This window comes from Bos indicus x Bos taurus, chromosome 15 (assembly GCF_003369695.1).
Source record: "Bos indicus x Bos taurus breed Angus x Brahman F1 hybrid chromosome 15, Bos_hybrid_MaternalHap_v2.0, whole genome shotgun sequence".
NCBI lineage: Eukaryota > Metazoa > Chordata > Mammalia > Artiodactyla > Bovidae > Bos > Bos indicus x Bos taurus.
The window spans coordinates 77,810,225-77,832,257 of record NC_040090.1 but is presented as its reverse complement, the minus strand read 5'-3'; the positions used below and the strand labels follow the sequence as shown (position 1 = coordinate 77,832,257).

Sequence of the window (22,033 nt, the reverse complement as noted above, 5' to 3'; positions counted from 1 at the left end):
AATGTTTTTTCTCGATTTGCATACAGGTTTCTCAGGAGGCAGGTAAAGTGTCTGCTATACCCATCTCTAAGAATTTTCCACAGTTTGTTGTGATCCACATAAAGGCTTTAGTATAGTCAATGAAACAGAAGTAGATGTTTTTCTGAAATTCTCTTGCTTTTTCTATGATCCAATGGATGTTGGCAATTTGATCTCTGGTTCTTCTGCCTTTTCTAAATCCAATTTGAACATCTGGAAGTTCTTGGTTCACATACTGTTGAAGCCTAGCTTGGAGAATTTTGAGCGTTACTCCTCTGGTGTTTGAGATCAGTGCAACTGTGCGGTAGTTTGAACATGCTTTAGCATTGCCTTTCTTTGGGATTGGAATGAAAAGTGACCTTTTCCAGTCCTGTGGACTCTGCGGAGTTTTCCAAATTTGTTGCCATACTGAGTGCAGCATTTTCACAGCATCATCTTTTAGAATTTGAAATAGCTCAGCTGGAATTCCATCACCTCCACTAGGTCTGTTTGTAGTGATGCTTCCTAAGGCCCACTTGACTTCACATGCCAGGATGTTTGGCTCTAGGTGAGTGATCACACCATCATGGTTATCTGGATTATTAAGATCTTTTTTGTATAGTTCCTCTGTGCATTCTTGCCACCTCTTCTTACAATCTTCTGCTTCTGTTAGGTTCATACTGTTTCTGTCCTTTATTGTGCCCATCTTGGAATGAAATGTTCCGTTGGTATCTCTAATTTTCTTGAAGAGATCTTTGGTCTTTCTCATTCTATTGTTTTCCTCTATTTCTTTGCATTGATCAATGCAAAGTTCAGTTCACTTCAGTCACTCATTCGTGTCCGACTCTTTGCAACCCCATGGACGGCAGCACGTCAGGCTTCCCTGTCCATCACCAGCTCCCAGAGGTTGCTCAAACTCATGTCCATTGAGTCGGTAGTGCCATCCAACCGTCTCATCCTCTGTCGTTCCTTTCTCCTCCCACCTTCAATCATTCCCAGCAGCAGGTGACCAAAATATTGGAGTTTAAGCTTCAACATCACTCTTTCCAATGAATATTCAGGACTGATTTCCTTTAGAATGGACTGGTTGGATCTCCTTGCAGTCCAAGGGACTCTCAAGAGTCTTCTCCAACACCACAGTTCAAAAGCATCAATTCTTCGGTGGTCAGCTTTCTTTACAGTCCAACTTTCACATCCATACATGATTACTGGAAAAACCACAGCTTTGACAAAAAGATCTTTGTTGGCAAAGTGATGTTTCTGCTTTTTAATATTCTGTCTAGGTTTGTCACAGCTTTTCTTCCAAGGAGCAAGCGTCTTTTAATTTCATGGCTGCAGTCACCATCTGTAGTGATTTTGGAGCCCTAAAAATAAAGTCTCTCACTGTTTCCATTAAGACTTTCTCTCTCCTAGAATTCTTTGGAACTCTGCAGTCAGATAGCTATACCTTTGCTTTGCTCCTTTTTCCTTCTGCTTCTCTTCTCAGCCTGACATATATATGTACTTAGCACTTAGTACACGCTTATCTCAGCATTTATCACAAGATATTGTAATCATTCCTTCACTATTTCTTCTCTGTCCCTAAAGGTACAAAGTGAATAAATTAATGGATGCTTTGGAGCATAAAAGAGCTTCTAAACACTTTGAAGAATTTATATTGCTATTAAAATATGAGGATGTTAAAGCAATAAAGTTTAAAATGAGTAAAATTACAGGCTCCAGATGAGGTTGATGACTCGGGAAGAGGCATTCTTTTGTTTTCTGTGTACCTAGTTTTGACTTCTTGCAACATGAAGCAAATAGATCATTACTGAAACAACTTAATAAACTGGCTATACTTTTCATATTGTCCTTCACAACTTTCTTACCCTTTTTGATCATTTCTATTTTTTTAAGGTTTTATGAAGCCAAAGCTAATTGCCATGTGCAAAATCTCCATGTTCTCATTCTGCCACATTGCTTGTTTGAAGCTGACAGATATTTCCTTCTTGCTATCTTTAACAACTGAATTTCTACTGTCAGCAGACACTGAAGAACCAACTATCCACATTTACAAAGAAAGGTAATTTAGAGATGTGAATAAGAAGGCCGATCTTTCTTATAAGTTGCTCAAGAAGATATCCAACCCCCCCGACAGGATACGGAAATATATACTTCTCATCAAATCTATTTTTGAGTCAAGACTAAGAGCAACTAACCTAGGGATTCACCTAAACTGAACTTGAAAGGAACAAGGGGGGAAAAATGCCACTTTATTTACTGGGAGTGGTGGCAGGATGATGTTAGCATTAACAGTAGGGAATACGGCGTGAAAACACATGTAATGTGGTAAGGCCAATAATACAAATAACATATACACAGATTACGGAACCCATACACACCAGGTATGAATATTCAGCTGAGGTTCGAAACTTCTAGTTACAGGAAAAATAAACAAAATCCCAAAACCAACCAGGGTTGATTAGAAGTACTTTTTGAAGTTTTATTGAGGTATAATTGATATATAATAGTTTATACATATATTATCCAAAGATGGGTATATTTTCACATAGCTCAGTATTTGCTAAAAACAAAATGACTTCAAGTAACTGAAGTTGACTTGGTAGCTCCCTCCCCAAAGCATTAATTCTTTTGTTAACATTTTCATCTGCTGTGAACATAATTTATTTCATGGACTTCAATAAGGAAGATCAACATTTTTGTTGATATTTTAAAGAAACTGTCAAGAGTTGGGGAGGAAAACCATATGTACTTATGTAGGAAAACAGGCCAACTTCTCCCCACTTCTTATATATAAGTTTGGAGTTCACATGAATATGAAAACAATAAGGCCCACTTCCATATAAACACACACACACACACACACACACACATCCATATAGAGATGGAAAATCGCAGAAGTGTCTGACTCTGTGCTTTGCCTCGTCAGGTTTTAAAGGAAAGTGAATGTGGAGTGAGGTTAACTGAGAGAGTTCCTCCCTAAAGCTGTCCTGCTGCCAGTGAGGAACAATTAGATCATGGGTTTTCACTGTGAGTAAGCTTTATAATTCTTTTTATTCTTAGCCAAGGACTGCAAATGTGAAAGTGAACACACTGCATAAAATTAACAATTTTGTAGTAAAATATTAAAAATGTTTCAGATTAAAAATGTTTCAGAGTATACAGAATTTTTGCTAGTGACTTTGTGAGCTTAGTTGCTCAGTTGTGTCCGATTTTTTGCGACCCCATGGACTGTATCCCCCCAGGCTTCTCTGTCCATAGGATTCTCCAGGCAAGAATACTGGAGTGGGCTGCCATTCCCTTCTCCAGGGGATCTTCCTGATCCAGGATTGAACCAGGGTCTCCTGTATTGTAGGCAGATTCTTAAACGTCTGAGCCACCAGGAAAGCCCAGTGCCTTTATAGAAAAATAATTACTTTAATATGGATAAATATGAAATGAAGTTACATAATCTGAATTTTTTAATCAAAAATATTTTATATAAACTTTCTTCATACTATCCATCTTAAAATAATGCCTGTATATATCTACATATACCTATGTAGAATACATCCATTCTATTGAAATTATTAAAAGCATTTTGGATGAATATGAACATTATTTTGTAATTGAGTAAATCTGGCATAGCTGTTTTAAAAATCAGCCTTGGGACATATTTGGATTGTCTACAAAAACTGATTTCAGTTGAAACATTTCATGTTGAAAGTTACGTCTATCTCTAAAGAAGCTTTTTATCCGAACAAATGTCTAAAATTAGAATACTGAGCTAAAAATACAAGTTCGTCAAGCTTGTCTTTTCCCAAAGGTAGTCAGAATAAATAGTATGACAGACTTTCAAAAATGGAGAACTAAGCAAGTTATATGAAATTCAGCCAAAATTTATCATGCTTCTGTATTTCAAAGGTCAAACAGTTCTTTTAGAGTATTTGACTTTTTCTAACGGAAGCAAGTATTTTTAGCTCATTTTATTCTGTAATAATACAAAAATGTGGTGACTTTTCCCACTGAGCCTGTAAATCTTAGCTAATCTGGGATGCGTGTGGAGCCAGGGCTATCTGCACTGTAAGTCAAACTCATGGACCCAGTTTGGTCTGGAGGGAACTTTCCAGGATGGTTTATAAAGGAAAACAGGATGCGCCTGGTTTATATAGTGGACTTTTATGGACTCAAAATCTAGACATAAGCCATTGGTCCTTTTAAAATTTCCCTTCTTTTATTTAAATGGCAGTACCATTTCTCATAGGGTAAAAAAGATACTTTAAGATATTGAGTATTTTGGCTGCATAAAAAATTGATGCTTTGGTTCACATTATTTAGAAAAATAAGGAGAAAGGCAGTAGAAGAAGTCAGTAGTCTGGAAACACTTTGAACACTGCTAGATTACTAGCCCACTCCAGTGTCCTTGCCTGGAGAATCCCAGAGACGGGGGACACTGGTGGGCTGCCGTCTATGGGGTCGCACAGAGTCGGACACGACTGAAGCGACTTAGCAGCAGCAGCATCAGATTATTAAATTCTTAAGAGTACCCAAATGGAGGCATATGTCTATACAAAATCAAAATTTAGAAACCAGTCAAATATCTATCAATAGGTGAACAGATAAACAACTGTAGCATATTCCTACAATGGAATACTAGCAATAAGAGGGAATGAACTATAGATATAATATGAATGAATCTCAAAATAATCATGTTAAAGTGAAAAAGTTATGATCCCATTCATAGAAAATCCTATAAATTTAATGTCAACTTTACTTTCTTAAAGCAACTTTTTTCTTCAGCCAATACTATTTATGTCTCATTTCTGGATAATACATGGCACACAAATAAGTTTCCCCTTCTTGAACCCAATCTATTTATAGTAGGTTAGTTTAGTGAACTAGAAACAAAAATTTAGAAATGGAGAAAAACTCTAAAAATACACATCTTTTAAACAGTTTGTCTTGGTAATAGCAGTTTACGTCAACAATTTTTAAAACACAAGGAAAAAAGCCATTTCCTTCAACCATTCAAGATAGGTTCTCGTCATACCCCATTTTCTAACACAGTTTTAAACCACCATAGAATATTTAATCATGTAAAAAATTATTAAAACATTTAACCAATGTTGAGAATGCTTTTTGTTTTTTTAAATATTTGTGGCACTTACCAAAGTTATCTTCAACTTCAGAACAACCTTTTTGACTAAAAAATGTGTATGGATTTGGGGATAGTTATGAGAACTGTATGATAATCTTAAATTCTTAAAAAGGGATAATCAAAATAGATTTGCAGTTTTATGTTCCCACAGCATGATCCTGAGATTCAACACTCTGATCGATTCAACAGATCTGATCTCTTTTGTAATTTATGCTACCTCACTGGTCTCAAAGTAATAAAGTTACTATAACATTGTTCAAATTACCATGACCTTAATGAATAAAACAATGAGATAATCTATTAGAGTACGCAGAGCATGAGGCTGAATCTCCTCCCTTCTTATACAGTTTTTAATATGCCCATTAAAAATAAAATATTCATGGGAAAATACCAAAATGAATCTATGATTTACTCAATACTAAGACTTCAAAAAGGAGAGATAATCTTAGCTTTTCTAGTATCTGCTAACATAAAAGAGAGTCTGGAGGGAAAGAAAGCCAAAAACTTGCTATTATTAAATTCAGAAAAAAAAAATTGCAGTGATTATTTTCACATGGCTCTGAAAAGAGGTATTATTTTGCTCTATTTGACTAAAACTATGGACATCTGAATTTCTTCACCATTTTGGGCTAAGAGTGTAGTACAATATGTTTGATATTAATACTACAATATTAATTTTTATTTATTTAAATTATTTTTTATTAATTTTTTTAATCCCTCAAAACCAGTAACTGACCCTGGTGTGTATTTATTACTATATACATGGAATGGCAACTACACAATATTCATTAGCTGCAAAATATTTTTTGCAATATAAATAATTTCTATGAAGCTATAATTTCTATGACAAGTAAAGCAATTACTTGCTCAAAAATAAAGTTAAGATACCTATACATAGCAGTCTTATTTCTATTTTCTGGGTTTTTCAAGAATTCTGATGAGGGCTCTTGGGGATGTGTTTTGACCTAGGCTTGATGAAAGAAATGGAGAATCTTAATTAGTAAAAGGGAAGGGCAAAAGGATTCCTCATGAGTGGGATCATGGCAACAAGACAGAGGCGTGCACTTGGCTGAAGGAAGGTAACTGGTTTAACCAGAATTGAGAGAAAGAAAGAAGACTACTGACCACAGACCATACACTAGCCAGGCTGCAGAGTTTAGGCCTGATCTCACAGGTACTAAGGGAACCACAGGCGGTAAGAACCTCATTCTTAAGCCTAAAACAGGTAAAACATTCACACTCAGGTGGGGGAACTATTTTTTCTCCAAGTTGAACATTACATGCATGCTCAATCTCACAGAGCAAAGACAATTCTTACAGTTTCAAAGTTTTGTTGTTTTTTCTTGAGACTAGAAACTGCTTTAGAAACATAAAAATAGCTAATCAGAATTAAATTAAACAATTTAAAGCTCTATGAGGACAAGTTTTTCCAAAATTCTGCCAACAAACCCTAACAAAGGGGATAATTTCCATTTTTAACTAAGAAGATATACTAATGCCTTTAAAGTTGTCTTAATTTTTCAGAATTTTCCATTACCCTCACCCATACTGACACTAGCTTACATGACCAGAGAATCCTAGAGTATAGAGAATGCTACAGTACAGACATGTTTTGTTAATCCTATGCAGAAGTACTTAGTAATCTGTAAACATTTTGAAGTCTGATACCTTCCCACAGTCCAGAGCAAATGAGCTATATAATTATAAAATAATGTCACTGATTTCATTGTGTTTGTTAACTCATCTGTACTAATTTATATTAGAAAAATAAAAACAAATAAAAACAAAGATATCTGACAACTTTGAACAAAACTGCCTGGCACTCAAGTATTGAATGGATCCACTGCTTTTTGTTCATTATTCCTTTGTACAGTCTCTTCTTTGATACTGGAAAGTTTCTTCTTGCTTTCTTGATTATCTTGGTAACCTTATTTAAAGGCATCTTCACTTAAGACTGTTCTTTGTGAAAATTTTCCTGACATCTACATTAAGGTAATCTAGAAAATAAGTAGGATGAGAAAAACACAAATACTTGCTTGATACAAATACCACCAGTTTCTACGTATTTAAGCAATTCCAAATGTAGCCCTACATTGGAATTTCATACATTTTCCCAATTGTGCCAGGTAAATACACTGACAACTGAAACTTATATAACAAGCAAATAATATTTTATTCTCCACACATGGGAAGCTAATTTAAGAAATAAAACTTTTAATAAAACCTATCTCTTTTAGGTTTCCAGCTCTGGCTTAGACAAATCTAAGGGATCAACACTGTAATCTTAATACCATACAAATTTATTGATAATAGAATTTTAATTTATAAGCCTTAACTTTTATAAAGCTTTACTAGTAAAAGAAGTATCTAAAAACTCCTGATAATTTTAATGAGAGCAACTATTTAAACTTATACTGATATATGAAATAAAGACCTGAAGGTAGTTCATTTATTTATCAGATTTAAAGTTTAAGATCTTAATAGGAAAAAATAAACAGGAGACAACTTCAAAACACTTTAACACGGAGGACTTTCTGCTTGATCCCAAATCTCATTTGAATTAATGTCTGCTCCTATGTTTCCACTTTATTTAAAGATCCAATGCTACAGTGCTCTTCCCAGTCAAATGTGAAATTAGCAGCCCTCACTGTAAGAATGTCTGCACTGCTTTAGCAAAGATGATGTTCATGGATTATTCCCTTACTTGATTTCTTGATTAAAGAGAGCATTTATGAGTGAGATACAGAATAGAGATTTTCCTCTCACAAAGTCAGCTGGTCTCTGTGAGGATTCTATCTAGTACAGTTTCTAGACAGACAAGTTAACAGAATCTAATGTGAGTGGAGTTCTGACAATTCCTACTTCCACCTTTCATTCCAACACAATGCACCTGTCAGCCTAGTGCAGAAGAGCTACAGAGAATAAAATGAGGTATCTGATGGTCGCTTCTGCCCCCTGAAAAAAGTGCAATAATCCCTCAGCTCCTAATTCCTCCATAATCGCTGACCCTAAACACAGAGATCTCTTTGGTTTTAAGAATGAGATTCTCTTCATGAGTCAGACAAGTGCCTATGTTATAGAAGGAAAAAGTGGCCACAACCTTTGCATCTAAGTAAGATACCTTCACAAGCACTGTTTCTTTGGGTTCACCAGGGAGAAATGCTGTTAAAAGCCAACAAAGAAACCCAAAAGAGTACTCAGGTAGAGCACTGTTCACTTCTCTCTTCTAGTGATCTTGATATTCTTTCTTTGGAATGTCCACTAGAAAAAACTTCCCCTTTCCTAGTAGTACCATTATACTCTAATAAGATTTCCTAAAGTAGCCTACCTAAGTAAATAATCTGTGCCAGCTTTGTTACTGTTCAAATTTTTAATTCCTATAAGTCACCGTAAGCACTCCTTTAGGCTACACAAATAAAAACCAGGCACACTTCAAGGCTACAGGATGCGCACACTACGTATCAGTGGGGGCTGAGGGGAGAGACCTCCACGAGTCAAAAGGACTACTACTGTGGGAGGAGCAGACAGTGTTGACTTTCTGGGAACAGCAATGTTAACTTAAGTAGCTGGGTAGGAAGAGGCCTCAAAGTTATTCTTCAGTGAGGACAGGCCCCCGGAGCACAAGTTTTTCTCTTTCCTAACAGCATATCTGTTTCAATGCTAAAACATCAGACAAGAGCCTACCTGACATTTTGGAGAATTGGCTGTGCTGGGATTGATATTCCGCATTGCCTAAGAGTGAAAAATAAGATGGATAAAAATTACTTTAAGCCACATGGTTTGGCTGTGTAGGCTGACTTACAAATTCCATCCAGACATATCACCATAGCACAGAATTCCCAAGCTAGCTCAAGAAGAAGCAGACTGGGGGAGACAGGAGCCAGTGGAGTCACCATGGAACAAACAGAAGCCTCAGCAGTGTTCACAGCGTTGAGGGCAGGACAGGAAGACTTCAGGTGTCAGGACTCAAACACAGCCTGATATTGGTCAGGCAGGTTCTTTACTTCTGAGTATTAGATGAAGCAAGAAAAATATAATTTGATGTTTCAGTGATAAGAAGAAACTGTCAATGGAAGAAGTTCACAGGAAGCCAAAAGACTTAAACTGAATTTATACTGACTGCTAAAAACAAACACCTTAAACAATACCCCATTAGTGTAAGATTAGAGCAGGTCGGTCACTTCAACAGAAGAAAAGACAACACAGTAGGCAGTAAAGAGACAAAGAATTCACCTGTAAAGGAAGGTATTCTGTCCGGGACCGTCACCCAGAGTAAGAGTGGGAATAAGGCTTAGGAAAATTCTAAATTCTTTATTCTAAAGAATTTTATAAGCAGCAGCATTCTGCCCACCGGGTGGGAAGGGGATGGGGGATGGGAGACAGCTGATCTACAGCAACAAAATGACGGATTTTAATCTTTCTTATTAATAAGGTTTCTTGGTTTTGATGGTCTTCAAATCACATGTGAAATTATATTTACTTACACCATCTAGTACTCAGTAACGACAAAATGAAAAGCAAGCAATGAAAACAGGCTGCGTAAAACGTACCCTGAAATTACTTTATTTCTTCCAATAGCTATATAATTATATTCTCCAAGGTGCTACCTTGTTCCGGTGATACAGTTTTATTTAAATGAAAAATATCTTTCCTTTATACTAATATGTTAAAAGTCTGTCAGTGGTATAGTAAACTTGTTAACATGCTTCCTTTTTCTACTTTCTGAAAGGCAGATGAGGAAATACTTCTTTCAAGACCACTTCATGACACCATATACTGGCATTATCTCTCTTACTCACTTTTGGGGCCAACCACACCAGATTATACTGGCAGGTTACTGACAGCTCAGTTTACAAGTGTGGCGGCCTGGAATCCTCATGGCTCAGTTTAATCCTTGGGTACCAGTTCTTCAAACCCCAAATCAGAGTTCAATCACTATACCAAGTTCATCTATTTCCATTAACACTCAAGTGACACTATTAAAATATAACCCTCGTGAAGAAAACAGTACCTTGTTCAAATGTCTACATCCTGGCAGCAAAAATGTAGCGTATAATGATATTTTTAATGCCTATCCTTAGTATGCTATGATTTAGGGCAGGGGCCATAGTATAGACACGTGTATTTCATGTTTGTAAATAAAGAGAATGTCTGGGGCGGGGGTGAGGCGAAGTATAAGAAATTGTTAGCTATTTACATCCAGAAAAGAGAACTAGAGAAATGGAAAAGGAGATTTTATTTTCACTTACACCTTTTGTACACTTTCAAAATCACATTGTGTTTTTATTACCCAAAATATTTACATACAAATTTTAAAATATACTAAGATCATACCCCCAACATCTGAACTTTAGATTTATCACTCTGAAATTGGAGATGAGGGATTGTATTCTTAAGGCACAGAAAAACCAGTATTTCAGAACCAAAACCGACAGAAATGGCCCTAAAGGTTTCCAGCTCTCTAATGTTAGAACCTGCCCTTCCCAACGTGAAAAAACAACCACAAGCAGGTAATTTTAAGGTACTTGGGGATCTTCTAAACTTGGGATAGCCTGTGTTACATTTTAAATAAAACACATCTTAGATTCAGCAATAGTGAAACATAGCTGTCATTTGAGAGGTATCATACTGGTATATTCTCCTAGACAAATAATTTGTTTTAAGTAAAAAATATTTCTCCCCAAGTGATGTTCCAGAGTTTCTCCCTTAGTGAAATCTTCAGATATTAAATAGTCTGCAATTCCCTGTACAGACATACCTCGTTTTATTGCACTTCACAGACACTGCATTTTTTTAAAAAACACATCGAAGGTTTGTGGCAACCCTGTGACTAGCAAACCTATCAGAGCCATTTTTCTAAAAGCAATTGCTCACTTCCGCCTCGGTGTCACATTTTGGTAATTCTCACAATATTTTGGCCTTTTTCATTATTGTTTTATTTATAATAGTGATCTGTGATGTTACTATTACAAAAAGATGACTCACTGAAAGCTCAGACGATGGCTAGCATTTTTTCCAGCAGTTAAGTATTTAAAAATTAAGTACTTTTAAAAAATATACACTGTTAAAAGACATAATGCTATTATACACTTAATAGACTATAGACTGGTATAAAGATTAACTTCTGTATGCACCAGCAAACCAAAAAACTCATGTGATTCACTTTACTGTAACACTCGCTTTACTGTGGTGGTCTGGAACTGACGGGCAATTTCTCCGAGGTATGCCTGTATATCTGAGGAAAAGCACCCTTGCTTCCTTTGCCTTCTGCTTGACTGCAGTGAACATGGCCCAAAGGCCTCTGTGTGACACGGGTTTACAAGTGACAGCCCACGCGCTCAGAGGCCAGCAAAGAGACTAAGACGAGGACAGAGCTGGACAGAAGGTTTCTGTGTCACTCTAGTACAGAAACGACATTCCTCTGTAACCAACAGATGCCAAAATGAAACACACCCAGCTTCACGTAGGAAAACAAAGCCCCAAGAGTGGAAGGCTGGTCTCTAACCTGGGGCCTCACCTGCCGAAGCAGTTCTTGCTGCTTCAGTCGCAGTCTTTCTTTCTCCATCTGCAACTGCTGCAGCCGCATCTGTTGCTGCTGGTTGGAACTGCCACCGCCCAGGACTCCTCCCTGTGGGCTCTGGGGGGCCAGCGGCGGGGGCTGTTTCACTGGAGCACTTTGACTGATTCTCTGGTTCATGGCTGAAAGGAAACAGAAGATCTGTTCTAAAAAACTAGCAAAGAAAAAGGATATTTTGTTATTCACAAGCACAATGGGGATGTTCAACACAGCCTCTTCTGTAGTAAGACCAGAAATAACCTAAAAACCCGCCAACAGTACAAAGGGTACCTCAGTTTATTATTATTACAGACATCCTTGTCATTAGTGCGGTATGTAAAGCGGTAAGGCGGCCGTAAGATGAAAGAAACAAGCAGCAGCTCTAACAGGCAATGCCACGGAGCAGTCTAAGGCACACCAAGTTAAAGGCACAGCAGAGAACAGGAAAAGGGAGAGGAGGACTGTATTGATATATTACATGCATATCCAGAGAATCTGAATCGAAGGACAGCTAAGGAGCAATTAACACCTGTTGGCTCTGTAGCTGGGGAACTGGGTGACTAAAGAACTGATGTTCAAGAGAGACATTTTTTGTAACTTTTCAAGTCTGAATAATGTGAATTCACTGCTTATTATAAAATACATAGTCAATTAAAAATAAATCCCTTAAAGTAACTAAGAGAAAGCAATCTAAGCAGTAAAGTTCAAGATTATTAATCTTTAAATATAATGCTAACTAACAAATCAAGTAGATTTGACGCGTGCTCCAAATAAAGCCTACATCTGGATGGCACAGATTGGTCTCATTCAACACCACTGTATCCCCCACACAGCCAAGGCAGTCAGTTATATTTTGAGTTGAACCTGTAATACACCATTTGACAATTAGATTGGATTCTTACACTAGTGAATTTCTGTCACTGATACAACATTGACCAAACTATGGACTGTGTTAGCCTCAGTAAGCAGATGGAAGTTTTATTACGGAAAATGGCAATAAGAACGATACATTACCTTTTCAGACATCTATTCAACTTTTTAAGGTGAAATTTCAGGTCACTGCTTAATACATACTGACACTTGAAGAAATGACACTAATCTTCTACAACCTTTTGCAGAGAACAGCAAAGAAGGAAACTTCACAACGCTTTTGTGACCAGCATATCCCTAATACCTTACGAAGACATTAAAACGAAGAAAAATCATAGATGGCTCTCTCTCATCAACCTTGCTACCAAAATTCGAAATGATTCACTGATGGTGCTCATGACTTACTAGACCCTGGCCACAAAGAAAACTCCTTGTGATGATCTTCACATGTCCTCTGTTGGATCATAGGCACAGCTCTTGGAGGCCACTTGAACAAACCTCCCAGCCTTTCCCAGAGTCTGCCATGTACATTAAGAATCATCTTCTTTGAGGGCATTGCCCTGGGACTTTCTCTGACATTTCTCACCTGACTGTAATTGTTTATTTACAAATTATATCTTCTCTTCCCAGGTGGAACTAGTGGTAAAGAACCCTCCTGCCAATGCAGGAGACATAAGAGACGTGGGTTCAGTCCCTGGGTCAGGAAGATCCCCTGGAGGAGGGAACGGCAACCCACTCCAGTATTCTCGTCTGCAGAATCCCATGGACGGAAGCCTGGCGGACTACAGTCCACAGGGTCGCAAGCAGCTGGACACGACTGAAGCGACTGAGCACACACACCTCTTCTCTCAGACAAGTGCCTCGGGAGTGCGGACAGAATCCCAACCACGCATATATTCTCAGTGCCTAGTCCAGCAGCCTGGCATAAAATCTGTGCTGGGAAAAAACACTGAAATGATTCTAAGTCCTTTCATTATGCACTGAGGCAGAAATTTAACTTTATAAAAGATATGGCAATATAGAAATCCTACCAATTTCCCCATAGACTACCAACTCTTCTAGGTAGCAGTATAACATTGATTTGAAACCAAGGATATTAGAAAAAAGGAAAACTGCAGACTAATCCTCTCTGAGCATGCCTTAGTTCAATTCAAACTACTGAGATATTAATATAAGGTGATAACTTTTTTGTTCTTACTTTCCCCCTCTATTTTTCCTATATTTCTTCTAACTTTTTAAAAAATTCAGCCATGCCAGATGGCATGTGGGATCTTAGTTCAATGCCCTGACCAGAAACTGAACCCATGCCTCCTGCTTTGGAAGCACGGGGTCGTAACCACTGGACTGCCAGGGAACTCTTTTTCTAACTTCTTCAGTTGAACTCACTTAGCTTAAATCTTTTTTTAGAACATTTAAGTCAATAAATTTACCTTTATGGACTGCTTTTCTGGCATGTCACACATTTGAAGTTGTACATATAATTCATGATTGTTCGACTGCAAATATCTGCAATTTCTATTTTGATTTCCATTTAACTCATGAGTTATTTAGGAGTACAGTTTTATACTCTTAAGCATATATTTAAAATTTTGAAAAATAACTGCCACAGAGAAGCAGAAAAAAAACATATTATGAATCCTCATGTAGCCATCACCCAACTTCCCAATGATCAACACACAACCAATTTTGTTTTACATCTGTTCTGACTTTTCCCTCAGTTACTTTCAAGCAAATAATATAGCCTTTCATCTGTAAATAACCTCAATAGGTATCATTTGGGAGTTTTGCTAAGATTCTTAGATTTTATAACTATTTTCTGCCTAATGCTGAAAAACTTGGTTCTAGTAACATTAATACGTATTATCCTTTTATACATACACAATTATTTCAAAATAACATTATGACTGAATATTAAAGTTATGATGAACAAAATGATAATTAAAAGGTTTGAATTCTTTGTCATTTTTTTTGTCCTTAAGATATTTCATTAAGTATATCCAGCCAAATCAGCTGAAGTGTTACCTGAAATAATTCTTCTTTATGTGACTCAGCCACCAACTCAAATACTGGTTCGCTTGTGACACTGCGCTTTTGAATTTTACACATTTGCTTTACTGACCACGCACCACCGCCCTGAGCAGACACAGACAGAGCAGGGTGCTGCATGGCGCACTGGAGCAGGGTGTTGCTAGCACACTCTTAATACTTCACTTCACTCTGCCTTTTTGATATTATATAATATCCTTGAGACTATGCCAAAGTAGTATTAGAGTTTTTCTACCATTTTCTTTTAAAAATAACTGACCAGTATTTCATTCAACTAATTTCCTATTAGGGACCACAGTTTTAATTATAATCTGTATATTTTAATAGCTGGTGGGGCAAGCCATATTTTTTTTTTGAAGCCAACTTTTGATTATTGGGATCTAATTTTATTGCTTTGTGGTTAAAATAACCTGGTCTGTACACTGCTTTGTGAGATCTGTGACAGGTACGGGGGCAGCCCTGCTTCTGCCCTGGGCCAGGGCCGGTCAGCGGCACTGTGCCTTTCCCCATCGGGCCTGCTTCACGCATCTCTCTATGCTCTCAACACTCTGAGTTCCTGACATCCCGACAAGACGACTGGCCCCAGCCCTGTCTGTGCTCCCTGTTTCTTCTGTGGTTTTATTTTCTGACTGACAGAGACTTTTTTCTTGTAAATTTATGAATTAAGTCTTTTTGGTTATTTCTTTTTAATGTTCTGAAAGAGCAGAGAAGAGATGTCCAAAAAACATGACTCGCCGTTTCATATTCTTCAAAGTCTTATTAATCTTTCACATGGCAAAAAAGCCACATTTAAGAAATGTCTTTACAAAGAATAAATGGCTGGTACCTTAATAATTATGGTTGACAGTATTTTACAGGGGAACGGACAGAAAAAAGCCAAACACTTAATAGCTAACATTTGCTCCATTGGTGGCTCAGATGGTAAAGAACCCGCTTGCAATGCAGGAGACCTGGGTTCGATCCCTGGGTAGGGAAGATTCCCTGGAGGAGGGCATGGCAACCCACCCTGGTATTCTTGCCTGGAGAATCCCCAGCAAAGAGGAACCCGTTGGGCTACAGTCTATGGGGTCACAAACAGACACAACTGGGTAATGAAGCACAGCACAGCAACCTCATTAATACAATTGCTTATATCTACCTGTCACCAACATCATTAGATTCACAACTGACAGGTATCATCAGTTCAGTTCAGTTCAGTCACACAGTCATGTCCGACTCTTTGCGACCCCATGAATCACAGCCCAGCAGGCCTCCCTGTCCATCACCAACTTCCGGACTTCACTCAAACTCATTTACTATGGAGTTGGTGATGATATCCAGCCATCTCATCCTCTGTCATCCCCTTCTCCTATAGCCCCTAATCCCTCCCAGCATCAGAGTCTTTTCCAATGAGTCAACTCTTCGCATAAGGTGGCCAAAGTATTGGAGTTTCAGCTTTAGCATCAGTCCTTCCAATGAATACCTAGGACTGATCTCCTTTAGAATGGACTGCTTAGATCTCCCTGTAGTCCAAGGGACTCTCAAGAGTCTTCTCCAACACCACAGTTCAAAAGCATCAATTCTTCGGCACTACACTTTCTTCACAGTCCAACTCTCACATCCATACATGACCACAGGAAAAACCATAACCTTGACTAGACGGACCTTTGTTGGCAAAGTAATGTCTCTGCTTTTGAATATGCTATCTAGGTTGGTCATAACTTTCCTTCCAAGGAATAAGCATCTTTTAATTTCATGGCTGCAGTCACCATCTGCAGTGATTTTAGAGCCCCCAAAATAAAGTCTGACACTGTTTCCCCATCTATTTCCCATGAAGTGATGGGACCGGATGCCATGATCTTCGTTTTCTCAATGCTGAGCTTTAAGCCAACTTTTTCACTCTCCTCTTTCATTTTTATCAAGAGGCTTTTGAGTTCCTCTTCACTTTCTGCCATAAGGGTGGTGTCATCTGCATATCTGAGGTGATTGATATTTCTCCCAGAAATCTTGATACCAGCTTATGCTTCTTCCAGCCCAGCATTTCTCATGATGTACTCTGCATATAAGTTAAATAAGCAGGGTGACCATACACAGCCTTGACGTACTCCTTTTCCTATTTGGAACCAGTCTGTTGTTCCATGTCCAGTTCTAACTGTTGCTTCCTGACCTGCATATAGTTTTCTCAAGAGGCAGGTCAGGTGGTCTGGTATTCCCATCTCTTTCAGACTTTTCCACAGTTTATTGTGATCCACATAGTCAAAGGCTTTGGCATAGTCAAGAAAGCAGAAATAGATGTTTTTCTGGAACTCTCTTGCTTTTTCCATGATTCAGCGGATGTTGGCAATTTGATCTCTGGTTCCTCTGCCTTTTCTAAAACCAGCTTGAACATCTGGAAATTCATGATCACTTATTGCTGAAGGCTGGCTTGGAGAATTTTGAGCATTACTTTACTAGCATGTGAGATGAGTGCAATTGTGCGGTAGTTTGAGCATTCTTTGGCATTGCCTTTCTTTGGGACTGGAATGAAAACTGACCTTTTCCAGTCCTGTGGCCACTGCTGAGTTTTCCAAATTTGCTGGCATACTGAGTGCAGCGCTTTCACAGCATCATCTTTCAGGATTTGAAATAGCTCCACTGGAATTCCATCACCTCCACTAGCTTTGTTCGTAGTGATGCTTTCTAAGGCCCACTTGACTTTACATTCCAGGATGTCTGGCTCTAGGTGAGTGATCACACCACTGTGACTTTCTGGGTCGTGAAGATATTTTTTGTACAGTTCTTCTGTGTACTCTTGCCACCTCTTCTTAATCTCTTCTGCTTCCGTTAGGTCCATACCATTTCTGTCCTTTATCGAGCCCATCATTGGATGAAATGTTCCCTTAGTATCTCTAATTTTCTTGAAGAGATCTATAGTCTTTCCTATTCTGTTGTTTCATAGTATGATATAAAAAACATGGCCTTTAGAGTCAAACAAACCATGATTAGAGTTAGGCACATCAGTTCAGTACTTCATCTAATTCTCAGTTTTCTCAACTATACCTTGGGGATGGATCACTGTGGGTGTGTGTGCTCAGTCACTCAGTTGTGTCCAACGCTTTGCAACCCCATGCACTGTAGCCCACCAGGATCCTCCATCAATGAAATTTGCCAAGCAAGAACACTGGAATAGCTTGCCATTTCCTCCTCTAGGGATCTTCCTGACAGGAACTGAGTGTGTCTCCTACATTGGCAGGAGGATTCTCTACCACTGAGCCAGGTGGACGCCATTGTGGGGCTTATAAGTAAAATGGAAAGCTTCCGCTATATTCCTGGAAGACAATATGTGCTCCAAAAATGTTAGCCTCCTCCCCTCTCCAAACAGTTCTTTCTAAAACTTGAAGATTACTAGCTTTTTAGATAATCAGAAGGGGCCACAGGACTGGAAAAGGTCAGTTTTCATTCCAATCCCTAAGAAAGGCAATGCCAAAGAATGTTCAAACTACCACACAATTGCACTCATCTCACACATAGCAAAGTAATGCTCAAAATTCTCCAAGCAAGGCTTCAACAGTACATGAACTGTGAACTTCCAGAAGTTCAAGCTAGATTTAGAAAATACAGAGGAACCAGAAATCAAATTGCCAACATCTGCTGGATCATACAAAAGGCAAGAGAGTTCCAGAGAAACATCTATTTCTTGACTACGCCAAAGCCTTTGACTGTGTGGATCACAACAAAGTGGAAAATTCTTCAGGAGATGGGAATACCAGACCACCTGACCTGCCTCCTGAGAAATCTGTATGCAGGTCAAGAAGCAAGTTAGAACCGGACAGGGAACAACAGACTGGTTGCAAATAGGGAAAGGAGTACGTCAAGGCTATATACTGTCACCCTGCTTATTTAACTTATATGCAGAGTGCATCATGAGAAACGCTGGGCTGGATGAAGCACAAGCTGGAATCAAGATTGCCAGGAGAAATATCAATAACCTCAGATATGCAGACGACACCACCCTTCTGGCAGAAAGTGAAGAGGAACTAAAGAACCTCTTGATGAAAGTGAAAGAGGAGAATGAAACAGCTGGCTTAAAACTCAACATTCAATGAAGACTAAGATCATGGCATCCAGTCCCATGACTTCATGTCAAATAGATGGAGAAACAATGGAAACAGTGACAGACTTATTTTTTGGGGCTCCAAAATCACTGCAGATGGTGACTGCAGCCATGCAATTAAAAGACGCTTGGTCCTTAGAAGAAAAGCTATGACAAACCTAGACAGAATACTAAAAAGCAGAGACATTACTTTGCTGACAAACGTCCGTCCGGTCAAAGCTATGGTTTTTCTAGTAGTCATGTATGGATGTGAGAGTTGGACCATAAAGAAAGCTGAGTGCTTAAGAACTGATGCTTTTGAACTGGGGTGTTGGAGGAGACTCTTGAGAGTCCCTTGGACACCAAAGAGATCCAACCAGTCCATCCTAAATGAAATCAGTCCTGAATATTCATTGGAAGGACTGATGCTGATGCTCCAATACCCTGGCCACCTGATGCGAAGAACTGACTTTTCCAATAAGACTCAGATGCTGGGAAAGACTGAAGGTAGGAGGAAAAGGGGATGACAGAGATGACAGATGATTAGATGGCATCACCGACTTGATGGACATGAGTCTGAGCAAATTCCAGGAGATGGTGATAGACAGGGAATCCTGGTGTGCTGCAGTCCAGGGGGTCACAAAGAGTCAGACACGACTGAGCAACTGAACTGACATATAACCACCTTGGCTTGAATTCCCATACCTTCTCTCTCCCATCCCTCCACTCCATCATGCTTGTCACTGTTTCTAAGCATTTTATGATTCACAAAGATATGTATATTTATCTTTTCCTACAAGATCTAAACAGGAAAAAAATAGGTGGTGGAGTTTGAGCCTTAGCTCAGCCTCCTTAGGGATCCTTCTCTTTTGGTGAAAATGTTTCTGGCATTCCCAAAGGGCACTCAACATATTTTCTCAAAGAGATGTTTTCACACATTGTGCTATACCAGTTTTGAAAATATGAGTTAAATGTGAACTGGGGACTGATCTGAGTATCTGTCACATATGGTGAACCTCTAATTCTGAGGTCTAGAGCAAAAAACTACTGGGAAAAACATTTTCCATTCCAAGCAGTTAAATAAATTAAAAAAAAAATGCTAGAAAATAACCCATAAGTAAGCTGAAAAGCATTGAAATGATAAAATATGACTGATTTCAAAACAGATTCTAGGGTTATTAAGAAACATTAAAAAAAAAAGCTTTGAATTTTCCACATTGCATTTTTTTTAATATTGCATATAACAAGTTAATGTAAATACATATTCTTGTGAAAACTGGCTGGACAATAACAATATTGTATGAAAATAAACATAACTATCCTCTGCTCCTCACCAGTTTCTCAGAATTAGATGCCATTAGCAGTAACCAGTAATGGCAGCGACCACCGCTGATGGCACGCTGAACTGGTGGTAAGGTCGTTTTCAAACCTAAGCTGACTGCTAAAAACCACAGAAAGGGAAAAATAGGGTATCAAAAGACGGAGTAAAAACTCCACAAAATTAAAAAGAAATCTGCACAAAATATGCAACAGATAGTTTCTCTGGCTAATAATGGTCAGTCTTTTTTTGGTTGTTTACTTCAATGCTGTTTGTTACCTGTGGATATAAGCAGTCTGCAAGTTTCTGTACTAAGAGTTCACTTAAATGACCAATTCAAACAACCTTGTTTATCCACTGAAGCTGGGATTTCTTCTCTTCAGAAGCATCCCGTTCTTTACCTTCTGACCATCTCAAGCATTTCAACAAAGCACAGAGCAGCGCACCCACATGGGGTGCACCAGAGACCTCACAAGCAGGCAGGAAACAAAACAGGCTTTGTTTCACGGGGGAAGGGAGCAGGGCAGTCCAAAAAAGAACTGCATTACCGACGTCTTCCCCTAAGTGATCAACCCCCAAAATCCAAACGTTTCCAGTTTTAAAGGTAAAGAGAAAATAAGTCTCTAAAACAGGATAGAAGTTTTTAAAAAATATGCTATATTTAAAAATTCAGAGTCTGCCGCTTAATAGTAACTTTCAAGTTACTATTTCATAACTTGAACAAATCAGTCAGAAGCAAATCAGTCCTGACAGCTTTATGGTAGTAAATTATACAATCAGCAATTACTGAAGAAGAAGAAGGAAAAAAAAGACCACTTTCTCAAAAACAAAGGAGGTCGTCACCATGGGTTCTTTCCAAATGTCCTTCTGAACATACGAGTTTTCAAACTGCAGACAAATTTTAGGTTTGCGTAATTGGTATCTTCAATCTTGTAATATTACAAAGTATTTCAGATCTGGTAATCAACTGTAGACTTTGATAATCAAGTCAATTTCTAAGCATTTAGAAATGGCACAAAATGGCATCCCAGTAATGCCATTAAGTGTAAATTTAAACTCAGAAACATTTTTTTGAACTTCTAAAACATTAACTCACATCAAACCTCCCACAACACAAGAAAGGACTTCTTTACTTTGTTTAATATTTTATCAAGTTTCAGACATTACACAATTACATGTTAGAATGGCTGTATTAGTTTGTTCATAACATTTAGAAAGAAATTTTAGGTTTTTCCTATATCGATAAGATACTTAAGACTTCTGTAAAATAGTAGGCTTATTAAAAGAAATGAAAGTTTTCGGAAAACAATCTAACAGGCCACCTGTCAGGCTTGAAAGGGTAAAAACAAAACACAAAACACCCACTGCTAGCTCAGTATTTCAATACGACTGAGGGACCTGCACTGTCTACAAAAAGTTGTTACTAACTGGCACAATAATTATGTATTTTAAATAAGGCTAGGGTCCTAATTTAATGACTGAATACCTTTTCATTATCAATATGCAAAAGATGTGTCCCAACACTGTTAAGCTATACCTAAATGAAAAGTTATTCTGAGATATTCACCCTTTATCAGTAGTTTTAATAAAGTCACAGGGCTGTGTGTAACCATCACCATTGTCTACTTTCAGAACATTTTCATCATCCCCCAAAGAAGCCATTTATTCCTTTGTGAGTACACTTTCTGTTGCCCCTTCCCCAGTTGCTGGTAATCATTAAACTACTTTCTGTCTCTTTGGAACTGCCTATTCTGAACAGGTCATATATGTGGAATCAATTTTGTGACTGGCTTGGTTCACTTTGTATGTTTTCTAGAGTCATCCATATTATAGCATGTATCAGCATTTTACTCCTTTTTATCACCGAATAACTTTCCATTGTACAGATCTACATTTTGTTAGTTTGTTCATCAGTTGATGGAATATCTGTTATTTCCACCTTTTGGTTTTCAAGAATCATGTGGCTACAGACATTCAAGTCTGCAGGTTTTTGTACGGACATACGGTTTGCACTTTCGGGCATACATATCTAGGGCATGGAATTGCTGGGTCGCACGG

At 38.2% G+C, this 22,033-nt stretch overlaps 1 protein-coding gene across 12 annotated transcripts in view; it reads right to left on the bottom strand.

Annotated features, from left to right (window-relative positions):
* Nucleotides 1-22,033, bottom strand: part of YAP1 (Yes associated protein 1) — a 135,137-nt gene that overhangs the window by 14,150 nt on the left and 98,954 nt on the right. For 3 of the 12 annotated variants that reach the window (XM_027563929.1, XM_027563930.1, XM_027563938.1), the window contains 2 exons: nucleotides 11,640-11,833; nucleotides 8,819-8,866 (listed from right to left, as the gene is read on the bottom strand). In XM_027563929.1, coding sequence (XP_027419730.1) covers nucleotides 8,819-8,866; nucleotides 11,640-11,833 — 242 coding nt within the window. The remainder of the gene's footprint in view (nucleotides 1-8,818; nucleotides 8,867-11,639; nucleotides 11,834-22,033) is intronic. The other 9 variants (XM_027563931.1, XM_027563932.1, XM_027563939.1 and 6 more) reach the window with 3 other exon arrangements.